The sequence below is a fragment of the Arvicanthis niloticus genome, chromosome 4 (genome assembly GCF_011762505.2).
Source record: "Arvicanthis niloticus isolate mArvNil1 chromosome 4, mArvNil1.pat.X, whole genome shotgun sequence".
NCBI classification, from domain to species: domain Eukaryota; kingdom Metazoa; phylum Chordata; class Mammalia; order Rodentia; family Muridae; genus Arvicanthis; species Arvicanthis niloticus.
Window position 1 is genome coordinate 87,154,619 of NC_047661.1, and position 14,425 is coordinate 87,169,043.

Here is a 14,425-nt window from a genome sequence, read left to right on the forward strand (position 1 = left end):
CATGCTATTCCACAGGCAGCTGCATCTTTTTAATGAGCTTGCTTAGCTGAGAGAGCCTGTGACTCAGACTCCAGCACCTCCAAGCAGACACATTGCTGTAATGTCTCCGGATAAGATTTTTCTTACCAGAGCTCTAAGCCCTACAGCCAGTTTTATGGTGTCTTTGTTAGGGTTTTACTACTGTGAACAGACACCATGACCAAGGCAACTCTTGTAAGGACAACATTTAATTGGGACTGGTTTACAGGTTCAGAGAGAGATTCAGTCCAGTATCATCAGGTGGGAGCATGACCGTGTCCAAGCAGGCATGGTGCAGGAGGAACTGAGAGTTCTAAATCTTCATTTGAAGGCTGCTAGCAGGATACTTACTTCCAGGCAGCTAGGATGAGAGTCTTATAGCCCACACCCACAGTGACACACCTACTCCAACAGGGCTACACCTTCTAATAGTGCCACTTTCTGGGTCAAGCATGTACAAACCATCACATATGGACAGGCTAAAAAATTCTCTGAAGATAATTCAGTCAGATTCCAAATGTTCTAAACACCAACCACATGCCAAGCTCTGCCACTCACATCAAAGATGGAACAGTCCCAAGAAAGGGACCTCTTCTGTAAGAATCCTAAGTTGAGGACCAAAGGCCATGGACTAGGGACACCAAGGATCTTAAATGACTTACGGTCCCTGCATCTTCATCACCCAGGCCCTGCTGTGGAGAAAACAGAGACCACCTAACCAAATCAACACAGCTCTGGGAGTCACAGACAATTAAACACGACACAGAGCAAAGTTCAGACTCTACTGGGAATCAGACAGGGCTTGGCTGCTTACTGAGGCCCAGGGCAGCACATGTGTGGGTCTGGTTCTTCAGTCCATACGGGGGATTCTGGAGTTAGATAATTTCCTCTAAGCAGAGGGCTGTCTGGATGCAAGACATAGACAAGGAATAGGAGGAGACTGATGAAGAAATGGGGAGCCCAAGGAACCAGGGAAATGGGAATCCAGGCTGAGGGAAGGGCTAGGAAGAAGAAATGAGGGAAAGGTAAGTGGAAAGAAGAGGAAACTGGGCTGGGGGAAAGGACTCAGTTGTGCCCAAAGGTCAGAGCCAGCAGGGTTATTCATGAAAATGCCCCCAGGTCTAGGCTTTGTAGTCTTGTGTTAGGTTCCAAAGGCCATCTTTGCAAGATTGGTCTGAGAAGGAAGCAGATGCCTTTTCTGTGTATGAGCAGCACACACTGAGGCTAAGGGCTTACCTCCGGCTCACACAGCTAGAAAGGCAGCTGTCTGTCCCCTGTCTACACAGGGATGGCCTCTGCAGCTTCCATTTTGCCCTCTTAGTTCACTCTTAAAGCAAGAAATCTTTGTCACTCTTGTTCTTTCACCAGCAGGCTTCTCCTTGCTGGGGGAGGGGCCAAGCAGGGCACAGGGACCAGTAACATTCCAGTGTACTTTGGAAGAGTGTCAAGATCTCACCCAGTACCTTAGTAAATCCTGACTGAATGAGCATAGGAATAAGAGAGAGTGGCCTTGGCCATTCTCCTGCAGCAGAAAATCTAAACTCAGAAATCTAGTAACTGAATGCATACTCAATGTATCCACCCTATTTTTTCCCAGCCCTGCTAGTGAAAGACATTATGCCTTGTGCCATCTTCCCAGTTGAGTGCCCAGATAAGCTATGAATAAGTCAAAGTTCCAAGGCTGCCTGTACCCAAGAGGCCAGGCCTAGCTGGCCTTGGACTGTGGCCTCCCACACTCTCCCACCGCACTAGACAGGCAGAGAATACAGTACGAGACAGATTGCTCACATGGTCTCCAGGGTGAGCCTGGATCAGAAGCAATGTGGTGGGAACTAGCTGAGAAAGTACGTTTTCTCTCCAGATGCCTGTCACTTACACATCCCTGACCACAGTTTTTCTCTTTGTCTTAAGTCAGGGACAAAGAAGTAACTGTAGCTACTGTCATCTGCCACAGGAACCAACCCCACAGAAGGATGTATTCATCCTCACTCTCTCGGGAGGATGTACGTATTCATCCTTGATATCTCTCAGGAGGATTTACTCATCCTCACTATCTGCTCAATAGCTTTTGATAATTCTATCCACGCCATAGGTTGCTGTAATGGAAAACGTCATTCAGTAGACGTCAGACTTTATTGAGCATAGGCCCAGTCTTTATAAATGCCACTTATTCTTCATTTTCCTTCTAAGGAAGGCATTGTGGAAAGGGAGAAAGGAAGAAGACAATCCAAAAGGAGCAACGATCCAGGAAAGATCACCTAAAACTGAACTATGAAATCCTTCAGGTCTGGAAATGCGTTCGGGCACAGTGCTGGCCAAAGACATTACAAGTGCAGACATCCACATAGATAGGCACTCTGCAAGAAGGTGAGGGGATTGAGAACTGGTAAACCTGGAAGAACAGCTACTCCTCAGCCTCATCTCCCTCCCTTTACCTCATCTCCTGCAAATCATGGGTGAACCCAAAGAACTCACAGTAGAGCTTTATCTTGCCAGGGATCCTCGGGGATGCCCTCTGAAGTCCTCTGGCTTCCATTTCTCCTGAAACACAATGTCCATATCATCAGACATGTGCGTCTCAGAGTGGTGTCCGGGCAGTAAGTTAGAGCACCATCATGATTAGACTGCTCTTAGGAAAGAGCCCCCGGGCGGTGGTGGCGCACGCCTTTAGTACCAGCACTTGGGAGGCAGAGGCAGGAGAATTTCTGAGTTCAAGGCCAGCCTGGTCTACAGAGTGAGTTCCAGAACAGCCGGGGCTACACAGAGAAACCCTGTCTCGAAAAAACCGGAAAAAAAAAAAAAAAAAGGAAACAGCCCAATAGGATACGGCTCTGTCCCTGGTCTCCACCACCATTGCCAAAAAAAAACCCACTGTGCATGAGACAGCTGTGAACACCTGGCTCTGAACTCTGACCTCACATGAGGCAGAAGCAAACAATTGAATTATCCAGGAAACAGGCAGTGTTCTACCTACTAGTGCGGTGAGGACTTCAGTACAGGTTCCAAAGAGATGAGGTAAATTTGAGAGGACAAAAGGAAACAAGGGGAGGATCAAAGGCCTTTGGTTGACTGAGTTGCCTATTAGGAACATCTGCTTATCTCTGTGGATGTCAAGGACACAGCTCTGGGAAGCCACTGGGGAGGAGAGTGTTCCCTACCCCCAGTGTCTTCTTCTCATAGTGTGAGTGTGCATGCTGCAGGCATGGCAAGACTCCAGGGCAACAGAAAGACATGGCTCAGAACAGAACCAGCAGTTAGAACTGGAGGGATCGAACTCTGTCTGTCCTATCAGGGACTGAAGTGCCACTGTGGAGAGTCTGGACTGGATCTTAGGGCAATGGCTGGAAGTTTTCATTTGGCAGACTGAGCTTTGAGGTTACTCTCGGCAATTTCAAACACTATACCATGAGTAACACTGAGAGGCTCTGGTGGCAAACTGGACTAGAGCAGATGCAAGAGCAAGAGTACAGGGCCAGCTCCAACTCAGAGTTGGTGGAACTCACAAAGTCAGGGCTGTAGCAGACCATGGCCAACTGCATGTGGGTGTCCATAACCTGGTTCTCCAAAATGTCCACACGAATGCTCTCCTCCTCTGTCTCTCCACCTGCAGCACACACAGCACAGACTCACTCTCAGCAACCTGCTCCAGCCAAGCCAAGAAGAATGGCTTCTGTCCCCCACCCTGCGGCCAGCTCCAATCACACGGGTTACCCTTATAGGCAATGGGGTACAGGAGGATGGCATGCGTCATCTTGTGTGACCCATCAATTAAATAGGGCAGCCAGATGGACAAGCAGGAACAGTCAGATGGGTTATGAGGTCTCAGCATCCCTACCTTTCCCTGGGTGAGGACAGACATGGGGCCTGGCACTCAGTGTGTCTGCCATGGGAATCCCTCCATAAGCACAGTGTGCACTAAATGGGAGAGCTGGGACACAGCCCATCACAGAAACACTGGTTTCCATCAGCAGAGGTGGGGGCAGGTGAGCAGAAACACTGATCCTCAACCCTTCAACCAAGTGAGGAGATGAGCTGAGAACTCCATCTTCCCAAATCTCCCTTCCGCTGGACCTATGTTGAAAATCCCAGGTCCAGCTTGAATTTTCAACTCAGCCACTGGCTTCAGTCGTGGTGAAAAGCTGTGGTGGACAAGATGATATAGAGATCACATTGTGTTCACTCCCCCTTGCTGAGGACCCTCCCAAGAGATCAAGGACAAGAATCCCTGGAACAATAAAATCCCTGGAACTGTTTCCCATTCAAAGGCTGCAGGGATAAAGCTCAGGTCATCCCTGTGGTAGGACTGTGGACCCTACCTCACTAAGGCTTATACACATTTGGGTACCCTCCAACATGAAATGTGGCCTAATTACAACAGAAGGGAACTCAGCCCCTCATTTCCATTGCCCTGTCCTGGAAGACCAACCTCAAGGAGGTTTCTGGAAGAGCACATTGTAGTTCCAGCAGGAGGAGAATTACACAGCCCAACAGCAGAGGACGGGCTTGGTCTGTTGGACATTGATGGTTAGAAATTCAACGAAAGTAATCACCATTTGCATGAGATGTGTTATCTCTTCTTGTGACTTGGATCTGTGGATGGAGCAGGAGGATGGTGTGAACCACTCATGACGACAAGTCAGAGACAATGAAACCCTGGCAGGATGATTTCCTCACTGCCTGATGAGTCTTCACCTTACTATTAACAACCAGCCCTCTACACATGCACACATCACACAGATATTACACAAACACATTACACTCTTGTGTTTAAATTCCTGATAGGCAAAGCTTTCCAGGAACTTCTGAACTAAATCCATAATTTAAAATATATTCCTAGGTATTCCCCATGCCTGTGAAGCCCCTCACTTATCTCACATATGTTCCAGGATCCCAGTTTCATGGGCTTGGTATGAGTCTCCAGTAGGTGGACCAGGGCCTTTGTTTGTTCAGCCTTCTTATAGAGCACTGGGCAGAAGGGAGGCAGAATCTGGCTGCAGTCTCCAATCGAGCCACTATCCTTTTCCAACTCCAGATATTCCACTAGCAGGGAGAAAAAAAGCTCTGTCCACTATCATTGTGGTTTGTCCCAGAAACAGATCAGGGCACTCAGAAGCCAAAGGAAGGGTTGGACTGGCCAGCTGCCCACGCTGGGCTGCCAGTGGCTCCCTGGTTGACTACGTCCATGGGGAAATGGCAGTTTAGTTGTAGACACTCTTGATGGTCAAAGTGGAACACTGTTATTATCTTCCTGGCATTGTTACTTCTTCATTATCAACTCCCTGCCTTGGCTCTGGGTGGCTCCTAGTGGCTGAGCCAGGACAAAACTGGCTACCTCAAGCCTGAGAGATTAGTGTCCCTGTGGTCTGTAGCCTTTCACAGACAGCAGAGGGCATGCAGGACTCTGCTAAACTGTGAGACTCGGGCCACATACAGGTACAACCAGTGGATACAGTGAAGATATTCAGGATCACTAGGCACTGGGAAATGTAAAACAAACCACAGAGAGTAAGATATACCTTCCCCAGAGAGAACTCCTATTCTCACATAGAACGAAGGTATTGGGGGCTGGCAAGAGTGTAGGCAGGAGAGACCACTGGACACTGCTGGTAAGAGTGTAAACTGTCACAACTGTTAGGGAGAACAACCTGATGTTCCCTGAAAAGTCAAAACTAGAGCTACCATGTGATCCAGCAATGCTGGATATATATCCACAGGAAATGAAATTAGAATGACAGAGGAGTGCACTTTACCATAGCCAAGAAATGGATGCCATCTAAGAGTTCATCAACTGATAAACAGATAAGGAAGCGAGGTACCTGTGCATCATGAAAAGCTATTTAGCCGTAAAGAAGGAAAATCTCCAACCCAGAATGCTAGGGGAACTGGATAGTCACATGCAAAAGACAGAGATAAGATCCCGACTCTCATCCTGTATGGAAATGAATTCCAAACGAACCAAAGGCCTTAATGGAAGAGTTCCATGGCTCCCAAATAAAAGAGCAAGAATGGGCAAGCAAGAAGACATCCAAAAGAAAGTCACTTCACAGTGATGGAAACTCTCAGGAGTGGGAGAAGACTCGTGCAGAACGGGAGGAAGTCTCGGCCAGCTGCTCATCAGACCAGGGGTTAATATCCAAAATACAAAAAGAATACAAAAGCTCGGCCAACTCCGACAGCACATACCTGCAATCCCCATACCTGGAGGCAAAGCCATGAGGATCCCTAGTTTGACCCCAGCCTGGGCTATACAGCAGAACTTTGTTAAGAGAAAAAAAAAAAAAAAAGATAAAAAACCATAACAACAAAATAACAAACAAATAACGAATGTGAAAATGTTCTGAAAGAATTGCAGATAAGCACCAGATGTGGTTTTTTCAGATGTTTGACGTTTTTAGTCATCAAGGGAAAGCAAATGAAAGCTACACTGAGATTCCATCTCAACTCTGTCAGAATGCCATTTAAGAATAAAATAACAAAGGCTGCCAAGGGTGTGGAGGGAACAATAGTTATATACTGTTAGTAACTGCACACATTAGCACTGCTCTATAAAAACTGTTCCTCGGAAAACAAAACAGACAACAAAACCAAAAAGTCTGCCATGCCACCCTGCTTCATCACGGCAGGCCCACGTTTACTGCAACTAGCTAGAGTAGCCAAGTCATGGGACCAGCCTCGGTGCACTGCAACAAAGGCATCGCTAAATAAGGTACCATGGAATATTAGCCATAAGGGATGAGGCTGGCATTGGGGAGCATCTCATTAAGTGAAATAAGCCAGGCACAGATGACAAATGTTGCATGTTTTCTCTCATGTAAGGAAACAGATAGCCCTATGTTGGAAAGTGATTGTGGCTTTCCCTAGACATGGGTACTGCAGGGAGGTGCTGAAAGCCATTCCCCATGTTTAGAAGGTCCACTCCTGTCCTTACCAGATCCTGGTGCTTTTGAACACATCTTCCTTCTCATGGCCTCTTGGTCTCTGGCTGCTGACATCAGGTTTGCTGAATGCTGTCTCCCATAAGAGGCAGTGTCCTTGAAAGCTTAGGAAGGGAAGTAGAAGCAGGCTCTATCTGATTTTGCAAATATCCAGTGAGCTCCAATTTCATCCTGTACCCTTCCCCCAGCCTTGAACAGGCTTGAAAGACCTTATTTACCACAACAGACCAAGCCATAGGATCTAAGTGGAGTTACCCACCTACGCTGCACAGAACTTAAAAGAAAAACTGCCCCTGGGCTTGCCTTGAGAGTCTCCGCCCTCCACCAAAACCAAGAAGGGATTATCGGATTATCCCACCCAGTTTAAACCAGAAAAGGTTTGGGTTGGGCCTTTTCCTTTAAATTGAGAGCTGAACATTAAAACATTGAGCCTTGATCAGAGAACTTTGTCTTGGCTTCATCTCTTCTTGCCCTCCATCCCCCATTCATTCCCAGCCCCCCTTTCAGGTGAACCCAGTTGTTTCATGGCCGCCTGGCCACCGGCAGCTACATCATCCTCGTGAGGAACAGCCTTTCCTGCCCTCCCAAGCTGCTCAGAAGAAAGGCTTCCAGAAGCCAGTGTGTCTATGGCTCCCTCTTCCCTGCTCTTTGCCTTCCAGAGGTTTGTGGACACCAGAGGGCCTGGGAGTGGACAACAGGGCCACCACACAAAGTGGAACTGGAGACACTGCCTACTTAGAACATCAAGAAACAACTTTTACACAGCTTAGAAACTGGCTCAGATGGCACAGTCACCTCAGAGGGTTGTCCCCTGTCCCTGTGTTGAGCTCTTCTATTGAATCTGTTGCTAGCTTTTCTGCTACCTTCCCAACAACTGTACAATAAACCCTATAGATTCGTTTTTAAAAAGAAAGGATTACTAGAAAGCAGAAAGGGACAATTAGGGACTGGGAAGGGTGCTGAGAGAGGAATGGGAGGCCATGGAAGGGAAACAGTAAGCTGTAAGGAAAGTACACGTAATCAAAGTACAATATATGCATATGTTAAAATGCCACCGTTAAATCTACTAATTCACATAATTAATAATTATAATGAAAACTTTCCTAAAGAACAAAATCTTGAAATCTTACAGTATGCATGGATGCAATTAGAGATCACTAAGCCGCCTAGGTTTAGTTCCCAGCACTCAAGATGGCACCTTGTAATGAAAGAGAATTTTGAAACAGGCCCAAACTAATAAAATAATAGGGCCCTGTGATTCCATCCCTTTTCCCTAACCTAAATAGTTAAAAGTGCCTGCCAGCAGGTTTGGGCCCAACTAATTACTTACAGAGGAGGTGGAGTTACAAGACAAAGGCCTGTTAAAACATCCCAGAAACTGACTGACCAAGAGAGGAAATACACCCTCCCCCCATGGACCAGTATAGCCTGCTGATGTTTAAAAAAGTAAAACAACCAATCGTGTGCACCTGTGCAAAAGTTCCCTCTTTTCCCCACCCCACCCATATATAAACCCTAGACCCCTGAGCCGAGGGGTCAGTCCCTCTATCCCCTATGTGAGATATGGAGATATGGACTGGCCCAGAGCTCTGATTAAATCGCCTCATGTGCTTGCATCAAGTCAGTCTCTCGTGTGTCTTTGGGTGTGTGCCATCCTGAGACTCGAGTGGGGTCCCCTTCTGGGGAGTCTTAGACCTTTCAGTAACTAGCCATTATTCCAGTTCCAAACGATCTGATGCCTACTCTGGCCTCTGTAGGCTTCTGCCCTCATGTAGGGCACATAGTACTGTAGAGTGAAAAATTATAAAAATCATTTTATAAAATGTATATAGGCTTTTCTTTAGGCCTCACTTTAAAGGGCATGGAAAATTTTCTCTGAAGCAAGCTAAAAATGTAGACTGGCTGGTTTCAGGAACTGGCTAACCACAAAGGGAAGAGAGGAATGCAAATCATCTAGGCAGTGCTGAGAAACTAGTGACCACGATGACAGGGCAGGGCCATGTCCAGAGCAACTGAGAAATAGTGAGCAAGTGACAGGGCAAGGCCACAGTGACATGGCAAGACCACATTTTTGAAAAGAATGAGTATACAGAGTGTTTCCCACATGACCCTGACTTACTTAGGTTGGGTTCCTCTGAAATTTTCTGCTATTTTTATGTTTCCTTAGCCACCCCTCACCCCCTCCTCACTCCCCTGGCTTCTGGTTTTCCCCTTTTAAAAAGCCCATCAGCCAGCTACTCTGCTGTTTGCATCCAGATTTGGTGTCTTGCAAGTTTTTGGGTGGCCATGACTTCCAGAGACTTGAGTGAGGGTCTTCTCAGAGAAGGGGTCTTCAGTACATGTACTCAAAACATTCATATGCATAAAGTAAAAATAAATTATCCTTGAAAATAAAAAGAAAGAAAATAATCATATGCCACACAAGGAAGGATAAGAATTAAATATAAAAGCATATAATGGCTACCATGGGCCAAGGACAGCAACGATGGGGTCACCATAACAATAACTCCTTCCTAATGCCTACCCAGCCTTGCAAGCCTCCCAGATAGTCTCTTACCAAAGAACTGGGTAAAATGAGCAAGCTGAGTCCCCTTTGGACTCCCTCAAAATCACTGATAATGAACTGAGAGACTTACTAGAACAGAAAAAGATATCTTACCTCTAAACCTTCATCCAATCTGTTCCAAATAGAAAAGGCACCACAACGCCCCCACCCCCACCCCCATGGAAGCGCTGCAGTATTTCATGCTTTATGTCTTTGTAGACTTATTCTTTCATTGTTGTAATTATGTTTTGTGTTTGTTTGCTATATATAATCAAAGTTCTTCTCCACACAAACAGAGCAAATAGATATCAATGGATTAGATATGAATAACTTATGATTTGGACATAGGTGAAAAGGTCGCAGCGAAGGGAAGCTTTGTGATCTCTGCTGCAATTCAAAGCATGGGAATCGGAGTGGCACAAGTCCTTCAAGTTGAAGGGGCAGATGGGTGGAGGGCTAGGCTGTCCACTGCAGGAGAAGATAAACTGTCCTGGTAAAACGAAAGAGAAAATTATTCATCCTTCTGGGTTAGAGTTGTCCAGACTCTAAGTGTAGCTGGTGCCCCCTCCTAAAAGTGAGCGCTACCTCCTCTACTCAGTCAAATGCTAACTAAGCTTTTCTGGAAATAATGAGGGATGAGGTCTTGGAATGTATGTGACATTTGCATAAGATTAACTCTCACTTTATGATAGGTAACCTAGAACAGCACAGTTACTATGTCCCTAAGGAAACAGAGGCGTTGACTGCTTCAGGGGCCTTTCAACTTTCTCCAGGAAATGACTAAGCAATGCATAGGAAATGAATGCGGAGCTTTAATCAGGGAGATTCCCAGATATTAATTCCTCAGGTGAAAACATGTATGAGTAATAATCTGCAAAGTGGCCAGGCAAACATTGCAAAGCATCATAAAATGATGAAAGCAAGTTAGGTGTGGTGGCAAACAACTTTAGCCCAGCAGTCCGAAGGCAGGGGTAGGGTGGAGAAGGGGATTGGGGGGGGGGGGGGGCGGCTGTGAGTCTGAGACCAGCCTGGCCTACCAGGTGAGTTCCAGGACTGCCAGGGCTTGAAAAAACAAAGAAAGAACAAAAGGAAGTGGGGGGGGGGGGGGAAGGAGGGAGAGAGAGAGAGGGAGGGGAGGATTGAAATTGTTGGCCACCAGGTGCCTGTGTATATGATTTACTGTTGCCACCAAAATTTAAATTATTATATCTGAAGAGCACAAGATAATCTCTTATAAAGTACTAGAGTAGTTTTACCTTATACCTTGAAGTATTTACTCAGTGATTTATTCAAATAAAAGGACTAAAGCCGGGGGAAACAGTCAAGAGATGGTCACAGTTCTGGTTAGAAGCTTTTAAGTTAATGAAATCCACACATCTAAAAACACGGAGATGACGGACAGAGTATACTGAGACTACACTCACCCGCACAAAGAAGTAGGCATCCACAAAAATCATGTGAGAGTCTGGAGTGAGTAAAATACCTACCTACAAACTAAACTACTCGTTTTAGTGTGTCGAGAGGGCTCATGGTGCTGTTAGAAACCTCGGAATCTCCTAATGTTCGTTCTAGGTGTGATTTTAAATCACTTCAGGAGAACATCATGCAGATGAAGGACTGGATCTGACAAAATTCACCAACTCCTGTCACCCACTGGACGTGAGCCATTCTGCAAGGAATAATCTAGGAGTATGCAGGATTTAGTCACTGTTCTGCTAACTAATGGTGAGTCATGATTCTGTGGGCTTAGTGACTGGTTGTTCACTTTGAGGAAATGGCTATGTAAGTCTTATATCATTTTTGGAGATGTATTTCTGACTATAGTTTTTGAACAAAATCTTTACTGAGTTAATAAGTGAATATACAGAGACACACCTTCACACAATGTACCCCAACAAGTAAGACATAAAAAATATTGAAATGAGCTTTATTTTAATTTTTAATTATTTTTTATTTTTCAGATAATATAATTGCATCATTTTCTCCTTCCATTTTCTCCCTCCAGACCCTTCCAAATACCTCTGTTTTCATCCATTGTTGCACATATATATTCTATGTTGCATATATATATATACATATATATGTATATATGTGTGTAATATATAATATATTATATACAATATATATTATATATTCCAAATACACAAATACAACCTATTTAGTCTACATGTTTCTTGTATGTATGTTTTCAGGGCTGGTATTGGGTAACTCTTCCCTGGAGAAGACTGCTTCCCCCACTCTCAGCATTCCTTCATTAATTGCCTGTAGTTCTTTGTCTAGGTTTGAGGTCTCATGAGTTTTCCCACTGCCCACTCTATGTCTCTGTTGGTGTTGTCCTTGTTCAGCTCATGTTTAGGCAGCCATGGTGGTGAGACTTCTGACATTCCTACAGACACAGTCTCACAGCAAACTCCTTGTTCCACTGGCTCTTACCAGTCTTTCCACCCACTCTTCTGGAGTGATCCCTGAGCCTTAGGTGTGGGAGCTGAGCTGTAGATGCTATCAGCTGGGACTAGGTTCCACAGCTATGCATTTTGATGGGTTGTGGTTTTCTGTAATGCTCCCCATCTACTGCAAAGATGAAGAGTGAGGACTACACTTATCTGTAGCTATAAAGACAAGTAGTTGGAATGTATTTAAGGATTATGCTAGTTTAGCAAAGTGGCAGCTGTATGCTCTCCTCTAAGATCCATGGCTTCCCTAGCCCTGGGCAGTTGGCTAGGTTCCCTATTCTAGGCATGTTTTTCCTCTTGTTGAGCAGGCCTTAAGTTCAATTTGAGAGCTATTGGTTATCATCAAAGTATGGTGACCATCAAAGTAAGGGTTACTGTGACATGCTGGTCATTGTTGTGGTTCAGAGGCATCATAACTGAAGATCACTGGCTGTCTCCCTCCTTTGGCACCATGAAAAGTTAGTCCTCAAGAAGGGTTTCAAGTCAGAGCCAGCTTAGGAGCCTCTGGGCTCTGTGTCTGAAGTACATTGTGTCTTCAGCAATAGGGGGTGCTTAACTCCCACCTCTCGGAGGGGGGCAACCAATGACAATAGCAATAGCCTGGAATGTTCTGGGAGTCTCTTGGACAACCCTGAACTACATATCAAAAGAGGATTGTTCCTGACTGGTGTGGTTTTTGTTCAGTGGCCTTTGACTCTTGGAGGCAACACTGTTAACCCAAAGCAACTATATTTTAAGTCTGAGTGGGAGAAGCTCAGAGAGGATGTGAGAGGGTGTGAGGAAGCACCAGGCCCAGTACAGATCCTGACAAAGGCTTTGACTTGTAGATCTCAAGACAAAGGTGGCCATCTGAAGTATCAAAGTAGAACAGGTACAGAAGAATCCTCATCACAGTGACTGGATTCTTCTCACCAGAAACACTGCACTTCTGAAAGGGGCGAGGCCATCTGAAGCGGAAAGTTCACTCTTCAATCTATACCTATCCAAAGTATTGCTGAGATAAATGGTAGAAAAAAAATCTGAAATTATGAAAGCATGAAGAGATCTATTTCACGGGGGCTCACAAACAGAAGGGATTAACCAAGATGGTCCCCGTCCCTGGTGACCAAGACACTACTCTGAAGGCATCAGAAATAGGATCCTGGAGACAGATAGATATAAGGCAGCCACAGCAAAGCTGGCAGAGAGGACCCTGGCTTACTGCTGGGGACTCACTCCCACCAGCCTGGATCCTTACCCCTGAGATCAGTCATAAAGGAGATCTAAGCTCCCTTTGAGCTCCAGAGCCCTCTGCAGCTGCCTCCTATGAAACTATCAGGTGACACCAGGAAGTCCCAAACCCCTGCTTATCCAACTAAAATCCCTGTGAACTCAGCCTCTGCCAGGGTTGCTAGGCAGGCACTGGGGACAGCAGTAAAAGCTGGCAGCGCAGCAGCCAGAGCCAGTGTGGTTCGGGCTTTACAGGAGGGACCCAACAGAGCTGTGCAGGGACCTCATACATGCATCAGGCATCGCTAGTCTCCAGGAAAGCATGGGGAGCCCCAGGCTTAACTCTGATGGAGAGTCCCAACTCTTCACAACAGCACGGCAAGTGACAGGCAAGACTGTCAAGTGGGTGCAGGACACAGTCATGCTAGAAGGTCACTTTGATAAAGGAAAACTAGGAGCCTAGGTTTTAGCTGGCTTGAAGGGACAGGGACTGGGTGAAAGAAAAGAGGACCCGTGACACTCTGGAATCAGAAAGGATGGATAGAAGGCAGCACCAGGGCTACAGGAAGTTCAACTTCTCCCAGGTTCCCACTTCCTGCCCAGTCAAGGCCCTACTTATTGCCCCAAGTGGCCACCCTTGTATATAAGGGTGTTCGGAGGAAGCGGTTGGTCTTCATGTAAGCAGAGATCTTCTTCAGCCCCTGAGAGTTAGAGAAAAACAGAAAACCAAAAACTGAGGTTTGCTAAGAGCCACAGGGGTTAATCTGCTTCCTCCTGCCCACGATGCTGGGATGTGGCACCCATCTGGGATTAGCCTGGCCTCTGTCTCTCAGAATTTGTACTCTTGGCACACTTCCTTCCTGACCTCCCCAAGGGACCCTGTCTCCCCTGTCTACACAGACACGCTCCTCTTGCACACATAAACTCCATATTGCCTGGGTTTGCATACTGAGTAGGAATCAAGCTAGCAGGAGAAAAAGGCATGTTGGGAGATAACCCCTATCTCAGCCAGTGATTCAGCAAAACCAGGGTCAAAGTTTATAGATACAGATAGACCACAAAGAAAAGCCAGGCTCACTCTAATCATTCCCTAAGGAGAAAGCCACACTTCTGCAGCTGGTACTGAGCTTCAACCAATCCTGTCTTTAGCCTTGATACACACATGTACCAGGGGCAATGGCAGTTACATATGCTGTTGGCCTTCTAGCAGGAGAATGAGCCCCTCGAATATCTCTAAAGAGTTCAAAGAAGTCCAGAACTGTCTG

General features: G+C 46.1%; 1 protein-coding gene, 1 long non-coding RNA gene and 1 pseudogene across 10 annotated transcripts in view; 1 reads left to right on the plus strand and 2 right to left on the minus strand.

Moving 5' to 3' along the window:
• Nucleotides 1-2,132: 2,132 nt before the first annotated feature.
• On the minus strand, nt 2,133-7,400 carry LOC143442100 (uncharacterized). The gene is made up of 6 exons (XR_013110022.1): nt 6,947-7,400; nt 4,445-5,058; nt 3,854-4,157; nt 3,522-3,622; nt 2,494-2,559; nt 2,133-2,375 (listed from the first exon to the last, which is right to left on the minus strand). It is a non-coding gene; the product is annotated as an uncharacterized LOC143442100 (long non-coding RNA).
• Nucleotides 6,846-6,968, plus strand: LOC117707950 (small nucleolar RNA SNORA71; annotated as a pseudogene).
• A 4,024-nt stretch (nt 7,401-11,424) lies between the features above and the next one.
• Nucleotides 11,425-14,425, minus strand: part of LOC117706595 (glutathione S-transferase Mu 4) — a 38,207-nt gene continuing 35,206 nt past the window's right edge. For 8 of the 9 annotated variants that reach the window (XM_076933116.1, XM_076933117.1, XM_076933119.1 and 5 more), the window contains one exon: nt 11,425-13,861. In XM_076933116.1, the coding sequence (XP_076789231.1) occupies nt 13,772-13,861 (90 nt within the window). In that variant the 3' untranslated portion in view covers nt 11,425-13,771. The remainder of the gene's footprint in view (nt 13,862-14,425) is intronic. The other variant, XM_076933115.1, reaches the window with a different exon arrangement.